At 40.6% G+C, this 23,316-nt stretch overlaps 1 protein-coding gene across 1 annotated transcript in view; it reads left to right on the top strand.

Moving 5' to 3' along the window:
- Nucleotides 1–1,077: 1,077 nt before the first annotated feature.
- Nucleotides 1,078–23,316, top strand: part of LOC102201732 (uncharacterized) — a 26,647-nt gene continuing 4,408 nt past the window's right edge. The window contains exons 1-8 of the mRNA XM_005741264.1: nucleotides 1,078–1,262; nucleotides 1,782–1,944; nucleotides 2,122–2,193; nucleotides 2,308–2,384; nucleotides 3,018–3,118; nucleotides 6,113–6,229; nucleotides 8,377–8,451; nucleotides 21,054–21,192. Coding sequence (XP_005741321.1) covers nucleotides 1,203–1,262; nucleotides 1,782–1,944; nucleotides 2,122–2,193; nucleotides 2,308–2,384; nucleotides 3,018–3,118; nucleotides 6,113–6,229; nucleotides 8,377–8,451; nucleotides 21,054–21,192 — 804 coding nt within the window. The 5' untranslated portion in view covers nucleotides 1,078–1,202. The remainder of the gene's footprint in view (nucleotides 1,263–1,781; nucleotides 1,945–2,121; nucleotides 2,194–2,307; nucleotides 2,385–3,017; nucleotides 3,119–6,112; nucleotides 6,230–8,376; nucleotides 8,452–21,053; nucleotides 21,193–23,316) is intronic.

The following is a 23,316-nucleotide window of genomic DNA, read 5'->3' on the forward strand; positions in this document are numbered from 1 at the left end:
GTCTAGGTACTGTTTAATGACAAAACTGGTTTGGGAGTGGGGGTTGGGGGTGGGATGTCTGACTGTATTCTATTTGTGGGGAATAAAAGGGAAACACTCACCACTCAGAACTTAATGTTCCCTCTCTGTGGACGATTCTGTGATGTCACGGACTGCCTAACGCTTGAATCCTTTCCTGAAACCATAAAGCTTTATTATTTTTCTCTCTGGTGTCTGTGCAAGGCGATTACTCACATGGAGCACTGCCAGACTGCAGGCCCAGTTCACGGTGTGTGCTACAGTGCATTATAGTACTGAATATCATCAGTATGGATGTGACAGTCTCAGAATGACGCAAACTGGCACACATGTAGAGCCTGCATTAAAAGCGTCTATTTGCATGAATCACTTGTCATGGAAGCAGCTGTCCTGCAAACCATCAGCGCGTTATTATGCATGATGAGGGCTTGATTAGCTGTTCTAAGAGCAGCGAGGGGATGGCAATCAAAGTCCCCTAGTTTCTAATTATCTTCATCTATTTGGGATATATCAAGTTTTCCATATGTTCAGTCATTGACCTTCAGTTTGCGTTGAGGCCATTTTTCATTGCAAGATGAAGATTTCGTTTTTAGGTCTTATTGCATGGTGATTATGTGGCTATTAATGTTAACTCTCCTGTGTGTGTGTGAGTGTGTGAGCCAATACAGGGAGGGTTTGTGGGAAACAGCGACCCCCGCAGGTCCGTAGTTGTATTGATTCAATCCTGTTGAAAAGGAGAGATTTTAAGTGTCTGTCATTGGTCTCTACAGGTAACAACATAAAACAATACACACTTAGCCACACACCTCGAAAGAATTAATAAAAACTGCAATAACAACAACATTATTATTATTATTATTATTATTATTATTATTATTATTATTATTAATAATAATAATAATAATAATACTAATAATAATAATAATAATATAGAATTTATTAATGATAAGTTTACTGAGTTTGCATAAATAACTGCAAGGCAAACATTGACAAATCGCAGTGCACATCAAAGAGAGCAGAGAGACGAATGTTACCGTTTTAGAGCATTGCGCGGTTTGTCCCTCGTCGGCTGCTGTAAGCCGTCCAGGAAGTCAGGCTATTGCTGTATTGATTTCATTCATTCAATACATTTGTGCATGTAGTGTGAATATTACAACATTTGGTAATAAGTTCATTCATTCAGAATGCGTAGGAGAGCTGAAGCTCCGTCATCAGGCAATGAACCCGCCGTTGCTAATAATAAGGTAACGTAACGATAGCAAGCTGTTTGTGGCTACAGGTGACAGTTCTGCTGGCGAGTATTAGCTGACTGAGTCTACAAGCTAACGTGTCACTTTGTTTTCGGTTAGGTAGATGTCTGCTGGTGATATTTATATTTATTTGCTCTTACAGTGGTTTGGAGCATGAACCTGTTTCTGTCAGCTTTCCATTATTTTGTCCAAAGAGAAGAGGAGCCAAACCCCTTAAACAAAACTGCACTATTTACAGCTTTGTTTGTTTGTTTACGGCTTACTTACGGGTTATCTAATGAATATTTTACTTTCAAACGAATCATTGGCAAGCGATCCTCAAAAAAAGAAAAAAGGAAAATAAAAAAGAATGAATAAACGATCTAAGCAGTAACACTTTTGGGCCTGACTCTACGACTGAGGTTAATAAAATCCAACCTCCACACTTTTGAAACATTTCAGTGTTTAATTATAAATCGAAATGTAGAAGTGAGTGTGCAGTCAACGTTACATTTTCTTTTTTGCATAAATGAGGTTCCGGATCAAAGACGGCCCAGCCAAGCTGAAGTCAAAGGCAGTGTGTCTTACAGCTCCGTGCTCGTCAACATTGGGAAGTGTTTGCTTGTGATCATCCTCGTCCCTCCGTTCCTCAACTACGCCTCCCTTCAGAGAGAAGCACAGATGCTCTTGCCTAAAGGTTCACTTATCTTAAAGTCGTTGTTGCCAACATCAATTTTATGTTTTTCTGCAAAATGTAATGTCATTACTTATTAATTGCGTAATTTAAACAGTTATGAAGTTCTCAAAGCTGAATGAGAAGCACTCAGCGAAGCCTAATCTTTGATTCAGTTTTTTCCCCATGTCTTACATCCAGATGGCCAGATTGTTGATGTTGGTTTGGGTCAAAAGATGCATCTTTTGTGTAAAGGACGAGGAAAACCAGTTGGTAATAAGCTGCCTGTATTTTGTTTTCAATTAGTTTTTTCTGGCACATGGTTCTGTATCTGGCTCGCTTATGTTTTTTAGCTAAGCTCTGCCTGATCAGTCTGTTTTCCTGTAGTTATACTGGATGCACCAACTGGAATGTCCTCAGATGTTTGGTTTCACGTTCAAGAGAATGTTGCATCGCTGACAAAGGTGAGGGTTTGACTCACTCACATTACAGAATTAAATGGGTGTCGTTCTGAATGATACTGTGAAATGTTATAGCATTTTATTAATATGACTGAATTTAATATCTCTAAATATCTGAATTAAATAGATCTAGATTAGTCATTTTTGCCATATGCTGTACATTGAGAGTCAGTCAGTCAGCAGTCACACTGGCTTTCCCTCTGACCACCATGGTGAACTTCCCCCAGAATCTGCGACTACAAATGTGGCTGTGTTTTTGTTGTTTGGGTCATGCTGGGACAGCCCTTGCAGTATCTCTGCCAGCCTCTGTCAGCCTGGTCTTTCTGCCGGCAGAAAGTCCAGGCTGACAGCCTGCCCCATGTTGTTTGTCTGAAATGTGACCCAGATGAAGTCATAGCCATGTTGCGGAAGGGCCCGACACATAAAGTGAAAAAAGACTGCATAAGCAACAACAAGAAAAACAAACATACAGAGCAATGTTTACGCTTGTATCTGGATCTTTTTAGGGCTACTCAGCCATCATGCATTTTTAAAGCGCTTGAACGCAATAAGGCAGGTCTGGACTGTTCTGTAAGGTGAGCTTGGTGTGACTGAAAAAAAAATCTTCTCGCTGTCCTTGTTTGTCACGCTGCTCAGGTGTGTACATACGACAGAATGGGCCTGGGCTTCAGCAAGCGGCTGATGCAGAATGAAACCACGGGAACAGAGAAGGTTTGGGACATGTCAACGACTGGACGGTGAGCGTGCTGTTTTATGAGACCGTCACTCTGAGCGGTTGTAACTATAGATGGCATGTAGAAGACAGACATACGCAATACAGAAATGCACTAAACCTGCACTATTTGTAGTAGGCGATGGGAGAGACAACTCTGGTTGTGAAACACATCAGGTAATATAGAAGTTTATGAGAACGTGCTCCACCTCTCACTTGAATTATTACATCACGAAACATTTTCCTGATCAGTTTGAGGTCACAACCTCTAGTCTCAAGTCATATTTAATATAGCAGGATGTTGATTGTTGATTATTATCCCATTTAGAGTAAAATACATGATAAAGCTTGGCTTGCTTTATTGCTTACCTAGTGGCTTGTTTTCCCCCTGTTTTTCAGTTAGGGCCAGCAATCTGTTTAATAATAAATAAATAAATAAAAAAGATAAAATAGCCAAAATGCCATATTTAAGCCTTTAAAACAATAGTCTAAAAATCAGTGGGTGACCTCATCGTAGCTGCAAGATTCTTGTATATGCAGTCTATATTTGTAACATTTAAAATGTGTGTTAATGCCTGCTGCTGTGCAATAATTTTACACTTTAAAACTGTTAGGATTTGTCTTTTTAAATTCTTGTAATTTTCTTTCTAAATGAATGAGTCTGCTGTTTTTCACTTGCGGGGCCTCCTGTCTCATATATAGGCTGTTGTTGTATTTGTAAACTCAGATTGTATAACTTTAAAAGATGAATTTTCTGTAATACTGATTGTAGGAGGCCAGCATCTGTGTGGAACATACCTGGTTTAATGGCACCTTTTCAGTTTCTATGGCGACCTCGTGTAATGTTTGTATCGGTGTCAGGTCATTGTTTCTCAGCGGCGCACGACGGAAAGTGATATGGGATTTTGAATGCCCGTTTTATTATAAACCCACGGTTGATATCTTCTCTTCTTGCTAAAATGCTAAAGGAGTTATTTAAAACCTTTTCGCACTACTCTGCTCTACATCACACGCGTTGGACGAGGTGCTCAGTAGAAGAAAACGTCCCTGTTATGATGATATGATGAGGCTCGTGACTGATCTCAGTCAGAGTGAAAGCAGAGACAGCGGCAGCTTTTCTAGCACGCTAACCTCCCATCAGTTTCCCATTATACAAGAGTGTTACCCACAATGGGTAAACAAACAGAAGAAGCTGCTGGCCACTCAGCTTGACAAGCTCTAGCTACTGGGAGCTATGGGAGAGAGACAAGCGAGGCAAGCGCGCTTCCAGCAACAATAGCAGACTGTGCCAAGGAGCGTTATGACACAACACTGTCTGAGATGAAAGGAGAGCGGTTGCTTTCACTTTGGTATGTTTTTATTTATGTCTATTTGTCTATTTTTTAGGTTTGAATAAGCAAGCACTGCTGACTTTGTTGACCCAGCGGACCGGTTAGCACTGTCGCCTCAGTCCTGGTTTTAAATCTTCCCCGGGGCTTTTCTGTGTGGCGTTGTCATGTTCTCTTCTCATGTCTGTGTGGGCACTGCAGCTTCCTCCCTCAGTCAACATTTTATGACGAAAAAAAACCTGTCATCATCAACAACCATGCCACGCTGAAAATCACCTTTCTTCCCTATTATGAATCTCAAATTGAACTTAAATTTTAATAATCTTCTTCATCTGTAATAATCACGATTCATCCGACTTCTTTGGAACTGTGATCTACAAGATGTTGAATCATGGGGTTTACTTTTTCATTGGACTGCACAGTTGTCCTGTGTATACTTTCTTTTTCACATGATTATCTACTGAGTAAATCAAAGAAAACAGAAAGACAGAAAATGGGGAATATTCTACTTTTCTATCTATTAAAAAACTGAGAGAAAACCCTTTAAAGGTTTCTTGGCAACAGGCAATGTCAGGCATTAATTTTAACCACTGAGCAAAAACGGGCCTTCTTTTGTCTCTTGCAGTGAAGGAGAACAATCCTTATAAAGCATTTTGTTTGTTTGGTATGGTTTTACCTATTTAGACAACAATTTATGCAACCACTCTCCAGAACATTTAACTCTTTGTTTCCAAAAATAAACATTTTGCTTCCTTGATGTGACACAAAGCAAAGACCCCAGTACAATAACATCGCAGATTTCACTCGGTGCGTTTGCCATAGCAGAGTAAATATTCACAGGGAATCAGTATTACTTTGATAAAGTAGCTGTTTGGGACTTCTCATTAATGTTCTAGCCGGAGACTGATGTGTGCACATCCTGCTGAACACACTCCAGGCCTCCCCTGCGTCACGCAGCCACAGGATTGGGCTCTAATCATCCTCTCTCTGACATCGTAATGCGTTTGTCGAGCCTTAAATCTGCCTAAGGAATGAGCAGCCGTGATTTGCCGACGGTCAGCAGTCTAGTTTAGTTTGGCGTCCAGCCCGGGGGAAGTGGTCGGCTGCCTGTTTGAGGTGCGAGCAATCAATTTCCCGGGATTCAATATCTGAAGAGGTGTGATGACTCCCTAACCTTAACCCTGTGAGTCTTGTGAAATCTCTTCGTTTCAGGGTGACACCTTGGGTTTGATTTATTAGCACAACAAACCCGGGACGAGCAGATGGCTCTCGCTGCGCCTCATGTAATGATGATGCTCCCCCTGATGATTTAAGTTTGCTGGTGATTGTTTTTCCTGCGGTGTTTTGCAGTGGAAGCGAGCCAGCAGTCCCCCTCCGTTATGCTGTCATTTGGGTTTTTCAGCAGTGCTGTTTATTTTGGTGCCAGATCTGGAAAATTAGACATCAGAAAACTAAAGATGCTGATTTGATTTATTTAAAAACTGTTTACATTCTTTATTGTAAGATAGAACTGATACCCTTTTGCCTTTTCTCTTATTTAGATTATTTTTGCCTCTTAATATAATAATAATGGAAGCAGATTAGAAATTAATGACATTACTGCAGTGCCACCTAGCTAAATGGATATGGTGGCCCAGTTTGCGGTGCATCCTGGTTGTGTGCAGAAGCTCACGAGTGTTGCTGTCTTCCAGGATGGTGGATGATCTGCACCGGCTTCTGGGGGCTGCTGGGATAGTCGGGCCCTTTATCCTGGTGGGCTCTGAGCTTGGCGCACTCAACAGCAGATTCTACACCCACATTCATGATGTGTAAGTACTGCAGACCAAAACTGAGGATTTTGGATGAGGATTGGCATCTAATCCTCCACCCACACCACTAAGTGTTTTCTCAGAGTTACATCAGTTTGGTCAGATTAAACACAGTGATGCCAGTATTACATTATGGAGAAGCGGGATGGTCTGTTTAAAAACTTTAGATTTAGTTTGTTGTTTTTTGGATGAAATCATCTGTAAGTACAACATGAATTCTCTGCTGAAGGAATGCATTTTATACATGCAGTCATGCAATTGGTGCAGAAGAAAGTACCTGATTGTGTTTGGTACCAATTTTCTACAGAGTTTACTTTGCAAAATGAATTGGGAAACAAAATCACATTGCACTATTGATCGGTCTGTTTGGAAGCTATTTGTCGAAAGGAATATTCAGACTTTATTTCACTTTGATTTGGCCACAAACTGAAGTGATTTCCACATCTCCTCCATAAGTGGGAGAGAGTAGACCTGAATGCATCGAACAGGCTATAGTGACAGCAGCACTCCTTTATATGAGTGTGCACAGCTAACATGAAGAAATCCTGGCTATGTTGAACTTGCTTCATAACATAAGAAAGCGGCATTAATAGCAAATTTCAACAGTCTGCGGATCAAAATCATCTTCTTGTGCATCTCCAGGCCACTTTCACCACAGCTGCTGTTTTAGATGAAGAAGCGTGATAACTAAAAACGTAAAAACCCTCAGAAAGCCCAAGTTGTCAGTTGTGTATATTGGTACACGAATTTAATTGAACTGTGCTCTTAAAAATCTTTAAAGGAAACCTGATTATGGACACGTGTAGGTAACTTTCTTAACATTAGCATCAGTAGTTTAAATGTGATGTAAAACACTTTCTGCCATGGTTCTTTACTGATGGTTGGAATGGTTTTGGTCCCAATCTGTGAAGATGATTGAACATGATGAATGTAGATGATAGCAGAGGTGGGCGAGGGGAGAGGAGGGTAAAAATTGGTGTTGTTGTAAAAGCCTCCGCTTTCTGTCATCAGCTGTTAGTTTGATCCACAAAATTGCCTCTATCATTTTATGATAAAATCTCTTCTAACAGCAATTTCAAAGATGAATATATACAGTCAAATCTTTTAAGTAAGACTGCATGCCTGAAAATTTCAGGGTTGTGGAAAACCAGCTCTCATCATCAGCCATTATCACTTTTTGCGTGACATTTGGAGATATCGAACAAATTTAAATTAAATTTGCAGTTCTAAAGGAAGCTGGATGTTTGCTTTAAGCCCACGTTTAAGGTCCGTGGTGAAATTGCAGGGTAGGCCTCAAAGTGAAAATGGTTAGAAAGGGGCTTCTAGGGAGCAGCTCCTTTGGAAAGTGCCCGGACGCGTGGCAGAAGATGTCCTTGAGGGGGATATCGGCCAAATTTAAATGACTTATTTTGGGGAATTTTAGCGGCTGATTAAATCACACCTTCTGTAGCTTTTTGTCCTGGGACACAAAATAAAACCTTGGAAAATGTATAACTTTAATCTGTATCTTGCAAGTCCCTCAACTTTGTCCATGCTATATGTTAGAGACGACTGTATACTGTGGATTAAGACATACTACACCACCAGCCTACTGTGTGAGTAACTGACTTAAAGTACAGCGCTGGTGGTAATGAATGTCATGCTAAAGATAAGACAAAAATAAAATGTGTGCTACTATTTAAGAGTCCTTCATGTCCTCAGCAAAATTTAAAGAAAGCTCATTTTAAAATTGGTTGATAGACATTTAGGAGTTCTTGACCTCGCATGTTAAAATATATCCCAGTATACGGTCCCATCATCTCACATGACTCACCCTTTTCAGAGACAACGAGGTGATTAACGTGACAAGCAGCCCGTACCAGGGATGAAAGATTTAGGATTCAATCAGGCACAATGTTGCTGCTGTTAAGGGAGAAAATTAAGAAGTGGTGAGTGGATGACACCTTTCCAAATGGAAATATTACCTCGGGATCTGGTGTATGCGTGTGGTCATCTGTCTGTGGGGACAAATCTCCAGGAAGACAAATGAGATGGCGCCATCCATCTCACGCTCATTACTTCCCAGGCCAGGAGGGTAAAGTGGACAAGAGTAGTCAATGAGTCGTTCTTCATCCGACTGTGTGTGTGTGTCCTCTTGTTGTCCTCAGGCAAGTGTCAGACCTGGTGCTGATTGATCCCATCCCAGAGGACATTTTTGAAGAGGACAAGTGGAAGGAGTACTGGTGAGTTTGTAGTGGAAGGCTTCAGAGGACTGAGTCGGAAGAAGAAAAAAAAGTAAAGATGCAAAGGAGAGAGAGAGAAGATGGAAACATGTCGAAGAAGCAAAAACTGGGAAGGGATGTAGAGTGGGAAAGAAGATTGAGAAAAGAGGAGCGTGGAAAAGGGAGCGAGAAGGATGATAACAGCTCTGAGGGGCAGAGAGGAGGCAGATAAAAAAAGCGAGAGGCAGGGAAGAGGTGAAAAAAAGGGAACTGTATCAAGAAAAAAGAGGATTAGCATGAGGGGAAGGGAGGCAGAGGCGCTAGCGAGTCAAACTCTTCCCTTACTGGCATTTATGGCAAGAACAGTTGATTATTTTTAATGGGTGGGGCTCATTAGCGTGATTAATTGGAGGCCACAGAAACTCATTAGCTGATTGCACTCACTTGAGCAGGGAACAGATGAGGGGGAAGCCGGGGTTGTGGTGGTGGTCGGAACTGAGTGACAGACAGTGGAATAGCTCTGCTTTAATCCTCCGAGCGATATATGTCAAGTCAGTGTCACAGCATATATCTCATTATGCATTAATTATCATACGCGAGGTGTTAAGTGGGGGGTTGGTTGTTATTAATGATAAGCAAGAGTTCAGAGCAGGACTGTTGGTCCCAGGTATGCAGTGCTAACTGTGTTTGTTTACAAGAACGGAGCATGGAGTGAAGCTATTAAAAGGTATTTCTCTGCTGAAGAGATTAGAATTAATCAGATGTACAGTTTTGCCACTGGGATGGCTACGTGATAAACAAACCTCTAGAGTGCAGTTTTAGTGTATTTGTTGTCACCAGGTACAAAACAGAATTTCATGCTCAAAACCTGAGAGACATTATTGTTTCATTGGTAAATGATTTGAAATGTATTTATATTTATGTGCATTTTGTTTTCTTTACGTGGTCTTGAACAATAGTTCTTCAGACTTTCTGAAGGTCTCTGAGATTTTCTTTAGACGTTGGCTGCTTTTTCACTCACTCACAGTCCAAGTCAGAGTCAAATATTAAATATATTTCAAAAATATTTTTTTGTTTGTTAAGCTACTTCAGATGGACCAATGGGTCATTCAAGCATAATTGAATGGTTCTAACTAAAGGAGTGAACCAGCGTGGTGTGTCCACATAATAGACAACACAGAACCCAACAGCCTATACACCAGCTTGTTGTAAAACGCATCATTTTTTTGCATTTCGAACATTTTTGAACAACATTAAGACTGTCTGTTTGCAATCAGTGATTCCCAAAGAACTATTCACTGAAAACTCAGCTTATCTTTCCATGGCGTGCAGTGTGTCCTTAAAATAATGAGGAAACTGGACAAGTATAGGACAAAAGAAATGTCGGGCCATCTGCAGAACCTAAATGTTGTGTACTTAAGAAATAGAAGAAAATCCAGCAAAGACATGACACAGCCCTTGAGATATTCATCTGGATGTTCAGTTGATCTTTCTATTGTTTACTGAAGCTTCATCAGAAATGGTCTCAGTGGCTGTCAGGAAGCTATTCTTCAAATCAAATCATCAAATCAAAATGTATTTATATAGCACATATTAAAACAACAGTGTTGACCATAGTGCTTCACAGTCAGTAAAAACACGAGACAATTAAAACAAACAATAAAACAGGACAACAAACAATAGGTAACAACACAATAAGCTAAAACAGCCAACTAGTTAGAATCAAAGGCCAAAGTAAAAAGATACGTTTTAAGACGTGATTTAAAAGACTGGATAGACTCGGCAGTACGAATATGAACAGGGAGGTTATTCCAGAGTCTGGGTGCCACGGTTGCAAAGGCCCGGTCTCCTCTCGACTTCATTCGAGACCTAGGTTGCATTCTTAAGGAAGTGAAACAAGGAAAAAAGGCCTCATTACTAAACTGGACTGAAAGTCAGTAAGAAAAAGTCTGATGGAGCGATGAAAAGATTTGACAGTTGCCAAAATTGAATTATGAGTGTAAAAAGTTCCCAGCAGAGCGTTGAGCTGTGTGAGGTGATCAGATGTGGATGATTGGCGTACACTGAAGCTTGATTAAAGAAGTCCATGATTTTTTACGAGTACTGTGGTAGAGTTGCTTTGGTATAAATTGTTTCCACCATAATTTTATACTTTAGACACGCTTTCATTAACATAACTGAATAGAAATGAGCTTTATAAAAATAACATTTTTTTTATTTATTTATTTTTTTCACCAGAGTTGATTAGTTAAATCTTAATTAAATTCTGGCCTTATTAAAAATCAAACTCGCTTGTAATTTTTCACAGTTATCCAAAAGTAATTCTAGATTTATGCCCCAATAAAATTAATTTGTATTGTACAAAAAAAATAATTTTGAGGGACTACATTGGTTTAGCATAAAATAAACTAGCCTGATACTGAGCTTTGGAGAACCACAAGTTACCATTAAAGGTTTTAAATTGGCAAATAAACATGTTTATCACATCTTCGTTTCCTGTGCAAAAATTCTGCTCGTATATCTTTGTACAGATATAATTAATAAAGGATGCAAGGAGAGGCAAATCAGTTAGAACAGATGCAGACGTAAAGGACTGCGTATGGCATAAGAATGTAAATAACAGGATGGTAAAATCAGTGGTGAAAGGAAGGTTATTTAGTTGTTCCTAAGAAATGTTGCAACCACAGCTCTGTCTGCCAGTATTAGGCCACAGCCTGTATAAGGATGAGTGAAGGCAGATAAGAAATGGATCCCTGAAAATGGCCTAATTTGTACGGGACTCAAAGTGGAGCAGCACCATTTATCAGGGGTATGTGTTCAATTATCCTCTGATTAATAGGCATTCATTTCACTGGGTACATGACACGGCAGCAACGATCCAATTACTCTATGGCTGATTTCATTTATATATTGCTTCTCCAAAGACTTACATTTAGTCAGTTTAAAAAAACAGCTCCATCATCTGCGCTTTGATTTCCATGGATGACTAAGTAGGAATGAGGGAAACTGCACGAAGACCCAAAGCATGTTCAGCACCAGTCCGCTCACGCCAGCGTCACCACACCACTGACATTCTTGCGTTACTTCATCATTTTCCTTGTTTTACCTTGTTTGTTTCACAAACTTGCATGTCTTCTCCGTCTTCGATGTAGATTTATTAGCTGTATGACGTCTTATATTATTTGGTGGACAAGATAAGTAATGCAGGAGGGAGCAGGACTGCACCTGAGCAGGATTGTGGGGAGACCGTATCAGCTTTGCTCTGGGACTGGAGGATTTACACATCAAAGACCAGCTCATTAACAGAGGCTCTCTCCCAAAATTAGTTCTGTTACATCCTACAAAATGAATCAGCCCCATCTCCTGAGAATGCCGTGTGTGTGTGTTCGTATGCGTGTAGGCGTTTGCTTTTGCACACTTGTTGTAAAGGGTCAGCTTTCTTACTTGGGATTTTGGGCTGCAGACATCGCAGCATGTGTCGCATTTGCTTGCGAGCATAGATAATACCGCCTGATGAAAAATCAAGCAGAGGGTCTATCATTGAGATTAGGAGAAGCCTCGGCGTACGTCTGGACAAATTGCATTCGGCACAAAAGCCGGCCACGGGTCGGGGTCACTCGGCACCGTCCGTTTTTGTTTCACCAGTGTGAGCAGAGAATCATTTTCGTCTTTCCACTTGAAAAAGGAGCCTTATTTCTTTAATTTAAACCAATCTCTCAGTATCTGTTTGTGTGAGCATGTTAATAGATTGGAGTGTGAAATGTATTTCTGAGGCTTTGGTCTTGCTTTATCTGGACTTTGAATATAAAGGCTTTTTTTCATAGACTGAAAAAAAATCAGATAATCTTTTATTTTTTATTTAATCCATAACAGCAGCATTACATGACTGATTGGTCTGAATACTGAACGTTTACTGACAGTGATGTGATCCCATGTAGTGATCTCCATGACATAATCATGCCCATTTTTAATCCAGTGCTGTGTCAGGGCATTAAGATCATGGGCACTCAGTATTCATTTTTCAGCCTTGAGATTTCTCCAGATTTTCTCAATCTTTTGATGATATTATATCCTGTCAATGAAGCGATATTCAAAGAAAACCGTTCTGAAATTATTCCACAATTTTAGAGATATGCTTTTTTGCAGTTAATGAAACTGACCTCTCTAAGATGTTCTTTTGCTACCCAGTCGTGTGACTGACATGTTGCCAATTAAAGTAATTAGTTGCGAGATGTTTTCTTTTAGTACAACTTACTTTTCCAGCCATTTGTTGCTGCCGTCCTAATTTTTTCAGATGCGTTACTGCCATCTAATTCCAAATGAGTCAGTATTTTTTCAATATACCTTCTCTATATTTACTCCAATCCTCTCTGTATATACCAAATCCCTGTAATCCTACCTCGATATCAACTACTGGTGTATTTATAGGTAAATAATACGTTAAGCATTTTCAGATAGCACAGCACTTAATTCTTGCAGCTTATTTTGGAGGCTACAAATATTCAGATGAGCAATTTTTAAACTTTTCTTTTAAAGATGTCTAATAGCTTATAGTTTAATTCCACTGGCATCCTGATTTTAATATTATTACATTAAGATGAGCCACCAAAGTTTCTCTTACAAAGAGCCAAGCGTAGCCGCTTACAGCATAACTGCCCTTTGCTCCAGCGTCGAGTTCAAGTTCAAACTTCCTGTAGCCGTTTCAGCAACACGGTTTATAAGAATTTGTCCTTCATGTGCTCACACATGCAACAAAACACAACAAGGCAGGTAAAAGTTCAAATCTTTTCTTTCTCAGTCATTCATAAACAGTAGTGTGTTCCCATTTTTTTTCATGATGACTTCCTGATCCTTGATCTACAGGAATTCACTAAGATGCTTCGAGCTCTTATCTGCGTCTCTTAACGTTCCCCTGTCTATGACTTTGTTCAGTTTGAACTTGATTGGCGTCCGTTTTTAGCCTGGTGATTAGTAGTTCACTCTGAGCAATCTCAGGTTATTCCATCAATCATGTCATTCCTTTTGCTTTGGTTTTTTTCCAGCTTAATCCAAACACTCGACTAGGAAATTGGTTCTTTTGTTTTATGAATCAAGTATTGTATCTGTAAAGAATCTAAATGGTGATTCTTCTCTTTTTAACTCCTCATACATTTTTTTGCTGAGCAAGCATTTCTTTGAGAAAGACCGAATGTACAAACTCTGCCTCGGTTACAGTCCTCTCGTTCGTCCATGTTGTCTGTTTTTTCTCATTTCCTCTCTTTCTCTCGCTCTGTAATGATGGATGAAAACTGTGCTGACAGTCAGACTGCCCTGACTCTCTAGATGGCCATTTAATGATCAGAGATTCCAGCTGGAAGGAGACAGATTGGTTGGTGTTAAGTACCAAAACAATTACACTAACAATGCTGCATTTAAAGCAAGAGTTTTGCTGTGGTTTTACACACTCCTGTCTTCTGCAGCCAGGCGTGCACACGTGTGATATAAAACTAATTTAAGCCATTGGGAATATATTTGCTCAGAGAGCAGAAACGGAGGGGAGTGGTCTTGTCTAATGGGATGGTCCTTCTAATGAATGCTGATTGACTGACAGACGCTCCGTTTTAATGTACTATTACTGTGTTTAGTGTAACTCAGTCCTCAGAGGAGCACTGCTTGAACATCTCTTTATCCCTTTCCTCTCAATCTCAGGTCTTTTAAGTGTTTCTAATTATTAGGTGTGTTTTTAGTTTTTGGTGTTTGAATCTATTATCATGTTTAGAACAGAAGAATTCCATCTGAGACCGTCCCAACAAGTTTATGTGCGCGTGCTGTATAAATCCAGCATATTTTCAGTGCATTCTGTTGCTGTGAATTAGAATACATGATGCATGTAAAGAGGAAGATGAAGGAGGTTGTTCTGTAGAGTGTCTCACTGTGGGCCTGACAGCTGTGGCAGTGGGCCTGGATCTAACCCTGAGTGAGTTAGGAGTCCCAAAGTGAAAATGACACTTTGTGCACCATTCATCATCCCGCTGCTCATTAATATTCTCCACAAAGCACGGACACAGACAGACTCCGAGTCATGATAACACAAACATTTATGCATGCACGTACTCTATATTTGCACATCACACGCTGCTGGCCGCACAGCGTGCCGCGTTGTGCAGCAGTTAGACACGTTTCGCAGCTCACCTGGAGCCTGCTCTGCATGACGGGCAGCGTATGACTGTCGTTTTGATTGACGACCCTTCGGCCGCTCACAGCTGCTGCTGGCGTGATTTATAAGCCAGACAGGTTCAGTCCAAGTGTTTCCATCCCGTCCACCCTGCACTTCGTTAGTGGATAAATTTACAGGCGTAACAGAATTTTCTCTCCTCCCCCCTACTTCTGTATGGTCCCTTCCCTTATTGTGATATTTAAACCTTCCAATTATACTCAGATTGCTACAGCAGTAATTTAATACTTTAAGTGGCGTTATGTAATCTCTGAGCTCTCTTGCTCCCTGTCTCCTTTATCCTTCGTTGGTAAACAGCAGCAGCAGTGACGACATGCCCACTTGCCCCCTCAGAGCCCATTCGCTTTCAGCGTCAGTTTGCGTTCAATAACTCACTGGAGAACAGCCCTGCTCTAAAACCTCCTCGGGGATCCTCTGCTGAGATTGGCAGCAACCACCCAGCCCGGGCTGCTGTATGGTGGGAGCAAGGGAAGGGAGTAGAGACTATATTTAATATGAGGAAATATGTCTTGGGGTATGTTTTGTGACATGATAATAAGGCTAGTCAAGTTACACAACACAGTTTCTTCACATATACAGCATGGGTTCTCATCCATTGCTTCATAAGTGTGTCATTCATTATGAATCACACTGTGGTTCTGAAATGGCTCCCACTGTGGCAAGAGCTTCCTGCTGTCTTTCCCTGACTCAGCTGTTCACTGAATCCCAGATGAGTCAGGAATGCCAGTTAATTGTAATTAGAACCACTGTAAGCGTAACTATTGCTGTTATGCTGCGCTAATGAAACAGGGCTGTCCCGGCCCCTGTGTATTTACCCCAGTGTAACCTATAGTATTGATGCAGGGAGGAGGAGGCAGGGAACTGACCGTGGTGCAACACTGGCACCTTGTGGTTGTGCTCAGTATTACATGTCTGTGTTTAACTTTTCCTTTTAATTTAGACAATTATTCCAAGTTATTATGCTCTTATTTCCTGTTTGGAAGGATTCTTAACACTTAAGAAAATGTTTTGCTTGCGAGGTTTCAAAGTGCGTCTCGTAATCAAGTGAGATGAACTGGCTTCCAGAGCTGGAAGGAAATCATGGATATTGAGGACTGATTGAAGACAGTGTTTTTATTATTGTTATATGTTATTCATTAGAAAAGGTGAAACGTTCAAAATGAAAAGTAGGATGTCACAGAACCTGGCAACCATCTTGGTAATGCCCCTGGGCACTTATTTGTATAGTTATTGAATCCAATATTTAAATGAACGTTTTGAATTTTAGAGCTTAATGGCACTGGAAATAAACAACAATAACAACAAAGCTGCATGTATAGAATCACTAGTCAAATCTGATTTGGGGGGAAAAAAATCAAGATATAAAAAATATTTTAAAAAACTCTACAAGTTGTTCTGAAAACAGAGTATGGACAGAATCAGCATCTCATACTCAGTTTTCCATTATGGATGCAGTAAGATGAGAATAACAGTAAGTGCTCTGACCTACACCTTTAAAACAATAATGAGTAAAAATATCTGCCAGCACATCGTTGAAAGTGTCGTGAATCTCTGCTGTTTGCCTGCATGCTCAGATTTTTCCCTGCGCTGTTGTTAATTGTCTCTTTGGGCTCAAAGAGCTCTCCCATACATTAGTGTTTGCTGAGTGCTGCCTCTCCCGCTCTAATGTCTCTGGAAAAACACACATTTAAGTGGAGCTAAGGGACTTTAATATGAAATTGGTTAGCAACAGAAAATCTAGCTGGAATTCTTTTACTTTGTCAGTGAACATCTGCCGATCCCTTCCTACCGTCCTAAAGCTAGTGTACTCTCTTTTAACGTGTAGTATGTCCAGAGAGTATTCATAGCACTTCACTTGTTTAACATTTAGTCATGTTACAGCCTTATTCCAACACAGATCTAATTTTCTTTTCACTTTAAAATTCTGCACACGAGACCTCGTAACACAAACTGGAAAGGTTCGGTTGAAGTTCTTGCAAATGTTTTCAAAATATAAAACAGTACATCAGTATCAATAACCTTTGTTCAGTACTTTGTTGCAGCAATTACAGCCTCAGGTCTTTCTAAATATGATGCTACGAGCTCTGCTCACCTATTTTAATTTATTTTTTGGCAGTTTCTCTTATTCTTCTTTGCAGACTCTCTCATCAGCCTGGATGGGGGAGTGTCAGTGCACAACTATTTTGAGATCTCACCAGAGATTTTCAATCAGGTTTAAGTCTGGGCTCTGGCTGGGCCACTTAAGGACATTCACAGAGAGGTCACTTCTTTGTTATGTTGGCTGCATGTTTAGGGTTGGTGTCCTGTTAGAACCTTTGCCCCAGTCTGAGATCCAGAGTTATCATCAAGGTTGTCTTTGTACATCATCTTTCCCTCAACCCTGACTAGCTCCATGATGCTGCCACCATCACACTTTACTGTAAGGATGATGTTGGCCAGATTGATAAGCAGCGCCTTGTTTCCACAAGACACGACGCTCGTCATTCAGGTCAAAGTGTTCAATCTGTGTTTGATGAGACCAGAGAATTTTGTCATGGCATGGTGTGTGAATATTTATGTGCATGTCATATTTCTATTTTAAATCGTTAATACATTTCAAGCAAACTTTTTTCTCATTATGGGGCATTGTGTGTAGAAACTTCCAGTGAAAAATCATTTAAATCTATTATGGAAAAAGGTTGAACTAGTGAGGCAGTGTAAATACTGTCCAGGTTTGCTGTAAAAGATGATAAAACATTATAAGAATCAAACATAAAACCCGAATGTTGAATGTTAAAGGTAGAAATGTCCAGGTGTGATTCATTTCTATGTACTGAAGTATGTTGGAAACAGTTTAAATGTGAGTAGTGCTGCACAACACAAGGAGCATGCCTGTTTTATAAAGGTCGGGTTAAAATGTAAAGGTTACCTCACTCGTTTTTTAATGTGTCGCAAATACAACGTAAGAAGTGGCAAAATGTCACTGGGCTGAGGTCTTACTTTTTTTCTGTCCTTGAAGGAGTAGCACTTCCTGTACTGGCTCGTTTTTCATCAAATGTTAGATTTTCTATATTATTTCCATGTTTTAGTAAATTTTTTGGATGCATACAAAATATATACAAAAGGACAGTTTATTCAGGCTGGGCTGATTAATCTACACTGAAAAAAGCAAAAAAAAAAGCAACGCCAACGTTAAAAACCCGCCCTTTTCCAAAGGGCCCCAACAATTTTTTTTTTTCTTAAGAAATCTTCCTTCGGCGTAATAGTTAGGTGAGCCCTCTGTAATAGTCCGTGTTTAAATGTTCTGTGCTCATTGTAATAGTTGGCAGAAGCTCGTGTAATAGTTCGTGTTTTGTGTGTGAGCAGGCTCTCAGGTAACAGAGGCCCTGCATATGAAATGAGATGGTAATGAGGAGGAGGAGGGGAGCCTTATCACTATTGGGCCAAATTCCGACAGTGAATTGCGCAGTTGTAACAAAAGTAACAGAGCGTCCATTCAGCCTGCACTAATCCAGATGGGAAAGTCAAACAGCAGAAAGTCCACGGCACAAACTCATTTCATCACTTTATTAATTTAGATATTGCCTCCTCGCTCCTGTGGGGAGAAGGGAGAAAAAAAAAAAAAAGAGCCCCTCTGAAATGACCAACATCGGTGAGGCGTTTTGCTCTACATGGTTCCCCCACTTCGTCTCCTCCCGTTATCTGTTTAATTCATCCCGCCAATCTTGGCTGTCTTTACCCACTAAATTTCCCTTTGACACGCATGCCTTGCTTCGCATAATCCTCACTCGGGGGCAGAATTAAAAATGGAAAAAAGAGGAGGGAATAGGACAGGTGGCTGGAGAATCCTTGAAATAATGTTCAATGCCAGACCCAGCAATGATTTGACCAGATTCGAATTGGAAGGCTGATAGGGAGATTCCCCCCCCCCCTTTATTTTTGGAACCAAGGGGCAAGAAAAGGGTGACAGGTGGAAAATGTGCGGAGAATGAGAAGTCCCTTAAGAGCCGGGTCGAAGAGTCAGTTCTAAATTGTGGTGCCAGAATGACTTCAGGGGAAAACTGTGGAAAGGGAGATGAAAATGTCAAAATGTCACTCTCCGGAGGTCTGATTTGAAAAGTTTTCTCTGTCTACTGAAGACTGAGAATTAGAGCAGTAGTTTCTTTTCTCCCTCTGTCTGTATCCATTATTGACCTGAAGGGCGCGTTTCTTCCACCGTGAATATGGCAGATGTGTTATCTTTACACAGCTGCTGGTGGCAGCTGATCGTGCTTTCTCTGCTGTTATTTATCAGCTTTGTCTGACCAATCAGCGGTGATGTGCTTTGCTGGAGCAGAGCTCGATATGCCAAGCTACAGTTCTTTGGGTACCGCATACCAACAACAGGTCAGATGGGTTCGTTTACACATGAAAGGTGCATGTTTGTGTTGGTGATATGATGTGAGCAGGATAATGGAAGGGAAACCTACATGTTGTGAAGTGCAGTTTCTTTGAAGCAATGCTGCCTTGTGCTATTATAATTCAAGTATTGGTAAGTTTGTGGAAAAGAGCTGATGACATTTTTGATTTATCTGAGGTCAAAAATGTCAAGAGTCTAAAGCCATTCTAGTGGCTTTGTTAGGTTGTGTAAGAGTGTGTGTGTATGTAGGGGGGTAACACTACACGATGTTTGGAACTTTAGGTCAGGGGTTCGACTTCCAGCTGTCACAGGCCAAGAGGCAATGTACACCCTGGGCAGGTAACCCGTCTGTCACAGGGCTAACACAGAGAGACGGTCAACCATTCACACTCACATTCACACCTGCGGCCACCAATTAAGCCACTAACTGATTGTCTTGTTTTCATATCTGATCCTGGTTTACAAGCCAAAATTGCAATAGCCAAAGGACTCAAAGAATCCAATTGCTCACCCTGCAGTGGCTGGGAAGCATATAACCACACATTAAGTGCTGGCCAAATTAGAATTTCAGATGAAATTCAAATTGTAGTTCTTTTGTAGCCATAGGGAGCTAAATTCACACGCATTTGACCTAATGAATGAGATTTGTGCATTTTCTGCCAATCTAAGAATGCCTTTTTTCAGTGATTGGTCTACTTTGCTCCAGCCTATTTTGAGGATGAGCCACAGAAACCAGAAAACACATGACATATATGATAGTCATACATTCTTGAATACCTGGATTTGCCCGTTTTTTATTTTTATTCTTTGTTTTAATAATTTAATATTTTGCAGTTGAAAAATTAACAATTTCTGTTATTTTTTTAAATCCCCAAACCAATTATTCCATTTGTAAAATGATCAATACTTAAGTGTTTAACCGTTCCTTAGCTGGGTGTAACGCAGGGGCTGAAAATGTATAGAACCTGTTCACAGTTGTTTCAGATGTTGGAACAGATAGGGCTATAACAGTGCTGAAATCGGATCCAGATCAGACTGAAACAGGTAGGAGTGTCTCTCCGTGCAGGGGTACAGATCTGCAGTGTGCGTGCTCTATGTAGGGGCAGGGTGCGGGGCACGGCAATAGCGGCAGCAGTGGCGAGTGGCACTATTGATTGGGCTCTGCAGGCTGAAACCAGTCAATTCAGAGCACCAGTGAGCCGAAACCGATTGGGGCTCCTGAGTTACAAAATCCTGCAGCTCTACTTCTCTCACCTGCTAAAAAAGAAAAAAAAAACAACGGTATTTCTCATTCCCCAGGCAAATGTTTTCAAAGACAAATTTTAAGATTCATGGTTGAAAAAGACTTGAGGAAAAGCAAATAGTATGTGTGACATCGCTGGAGTTGTTACGTGTGGCCTTTCTCAATCATGGCACCATTCAGAGCCTTAGCGTGCTGCTTCGCGGTTTAAGACCATCTCACGCATTTACAGCTGTGAACATTAGGTCTCTGAGGATGACCGCTCATTTAAAGTGTGACTGTTGTAAATTGTTAATTACATTTATTCACAAACATGATTCAGTTTTCTTATCTTACCTGTGTTATAGTCCAGAGCATGTAGCTTATAGCTTGTTTTATTGACAGAGTGCCTTAACTGCAACTGTAAGAACTTTTGAATCATTTTTCGTTTTGCTCTTTTGTCCTTTTCCTGGAAGAAAAAACACAGAACAAAGAAAAAAGCCAACTTAAACAGAACACAACACAGAATTTCAAATTGTACATATCTCTTTAACATTGTTTCTAACATGAGAAAGCGTTTGCTTTATGTGATAATCTGCGATGAACTGACATTACTGCAACAAGCTAGCTAACTAATGTCATGTAGCATTTAGCAAATACGCGAGCTAAATATTCCCAATTGGATATTAAACCTGGGTTCATGAGGAGGACAGAAACATGACACTATTTTAACGGTCACTGTCACGCTGTTACCACAGGACTTTAAAAAGACGTAGCTGTTCTCCTGCTCAAGGTCTTGTCATTTTTTTCAGGTATGGTAAGGTGGTGCCTTCATTCCAAGCCAAGCAGTTTTCAGCGGCCACGGGGCTGAGCCGCATGCTGATCATACTGGGGGCCATTGAACCGACTGTGAAAGGCGAGAATGTCTCAGAAGAGGTCATTCAGCGACAGGTCAGGCTGACACACTATACAGTGTACATGCGTCTACAGTGAAGCACGTCCTCAACATTAAAACACTGAAATCTTGTGTGAATGTGACACAGCGAGTCCGGTGTGACTTTAAAGGGATTTGGGAGTATGTAACTAATGGTCAGGGTACAGAGGTACTATCATAACATGCCATCTTTGTAGGCTGAATACAGTTTTCCCCCTCCTCCTTTTTCATCTATAGCGCGTGTTCTTTTAACTGAATTAAAATCAGCAGTAAAAATTGATATCTTTCAGGCATTCAAATCTTTTCCCTCTCACCTTTTCCCGTGCAGCCACAGGATGGCGCTAATGCGAGAACAATCGCGTCTCCTCCTCAGCAGAGATGCGAGTGGGTGATGATAGCAGGAGCGTTTGTCTTCATAATGTCAGAGACTGTGAATTTGGCATGATATGACACGAGACATTTTAAATAAACCAAAATTGAACCCGTCTCCTGGAGCTCATGCGTGATGCCCCGCATCTCGTGATGCCTGCTATATTGTAAAACCTGGCCTTTTGACAGGTCATACGGTGAGTGAGGAAGACGCTGTTAATAAAAGCTACAAGCGTCTTTTGCTGTGTATTGCAGATGAGTTTTTTCCCCCTATAGAGGAGGGAGGAGGGGTTATTTTGCATTCATCCATACTCAGATTTGTCTGTGAATCACACATACAGCTGTGGCACTTCTGCCTGTCATGAAGTCCTGTAGTCATTTCCACGTCCTATTGAAAAACATCAGAGGCTCGGGGGTAGTAATGGATTTCGATGATGAACAACAACAAGCCAGTATCTTTAAAAGCACGGAGAAATGCTCTCTACACACTGATGCCTGTATTAGCAGAAAAACAAAGGCCGTGACAGTCATGTCAGGGACATTAGAGACAGACTATTAGAGAGAAGTTAATTCCTGCTTCCTTTTTTTTTTATTTTTTTTTTTTAAACCCTTTAATGAACTTTGAGTGACATTTTTCTAACATCTGCTCACTCGTCTCCTGCAGTTGTCTGTGCGATGCAGTGACGTATGCTAGGGGATGAATGAGAACAGTTCGTTAAGACGCCTTGTTCTCTGCTGCCAGCCACCCACGATTTGATGGCAGCAGTGATGAGGGACCTATTTCAGCTTTTCAAGTGTTACAGTTGTTGCCAAGGAGATAAGGACATCATTGTGCTTGAATTCTCCAAGGACAGAAAAAGGTTTTTTAGACGGGCTAGTGAAGGTTATAATGTACACACAGAGACTCACACACACATACACACCGGACTCAATATAGCATGCATTCCATTTCTCAAGGGCATGTACATGTAACCGCTGCTTAATTGAACTGGACCCGAATTGTTTGCCGCAGTGATGAAAGCACCAAAGGGTGTCTGGTTTCATTGCGTGCAGGTGACAGATGAAATTAAAGGCGAGTTCTGCTCAATTTTGCAAATTCCCGTGAATTCTGAAGCGCGGTGAACTTTTTTCAGCCTGAGAACAAGAGACAGATTTCAGAAGTGTTATCATTTTGTTCCTTCTCTGAGCTGCTCTGCTGAATGAGATGGACACTGCCTTCACTGCATTCAGATCGGCTTACTATAGAAAACGTTATCACTACTTTTCCCATCTTTTACAAATTATTCTGCTAATATAATTTTTCTGTGGCGGAAAGAAAGAAGTTGGGAGCGTTTTTGTTCTCACTGAAAGACATTGCATTGTGCATGGAGCTGTTTGTCCAAGGATCTTGGGTTTTTAGACAAACATAAAAGGTTTGTATGAGTTGATATGGGATTAGCGGCATATGAAGACGGGTAAAAAAGGTGACTGTGGAATAAGGTTATTCACATGCCCCCAAAATTGACTTGTTAATTCTTTAATTGGGATTGCTCAATTACCCATCAGCAGGTATGGGTACCTGCACATTTAGTTTTTTTTGTTTTTTTTTCTTTTACTGTGCAAAAGTTATTCTAAAGACTCTTCAGAATTTTTTTCCATCATGCAACTCCAATCAATCTAGGGCTGCACGATTTTGCATAAAATGAGAATCACGATTTTTTGGCTTAGAATTGAGATCACGATTCTCTCACGATTTTCTTTTCCAGTATAAATATTTATTGCACTTATTAACT

This window comes from Pundamilia nyererei, unplaced genomic scaffold (genome assembly GCF_000239375.1).
Source record: "Pundamilia nyererei isolate P.nyererei 1_Seehausen unplaced genomic scaffold, PunNye1.0 scaffold00109, whole genome shotgun sequence".
NCBI classification, from domain to species: domain Eukaryota; kingdom Metazoa; phylum Chordata; class Actinopteri; order Cichliformes; family Cichlidae; genus Pundamilia; species Pundamilia nyererei.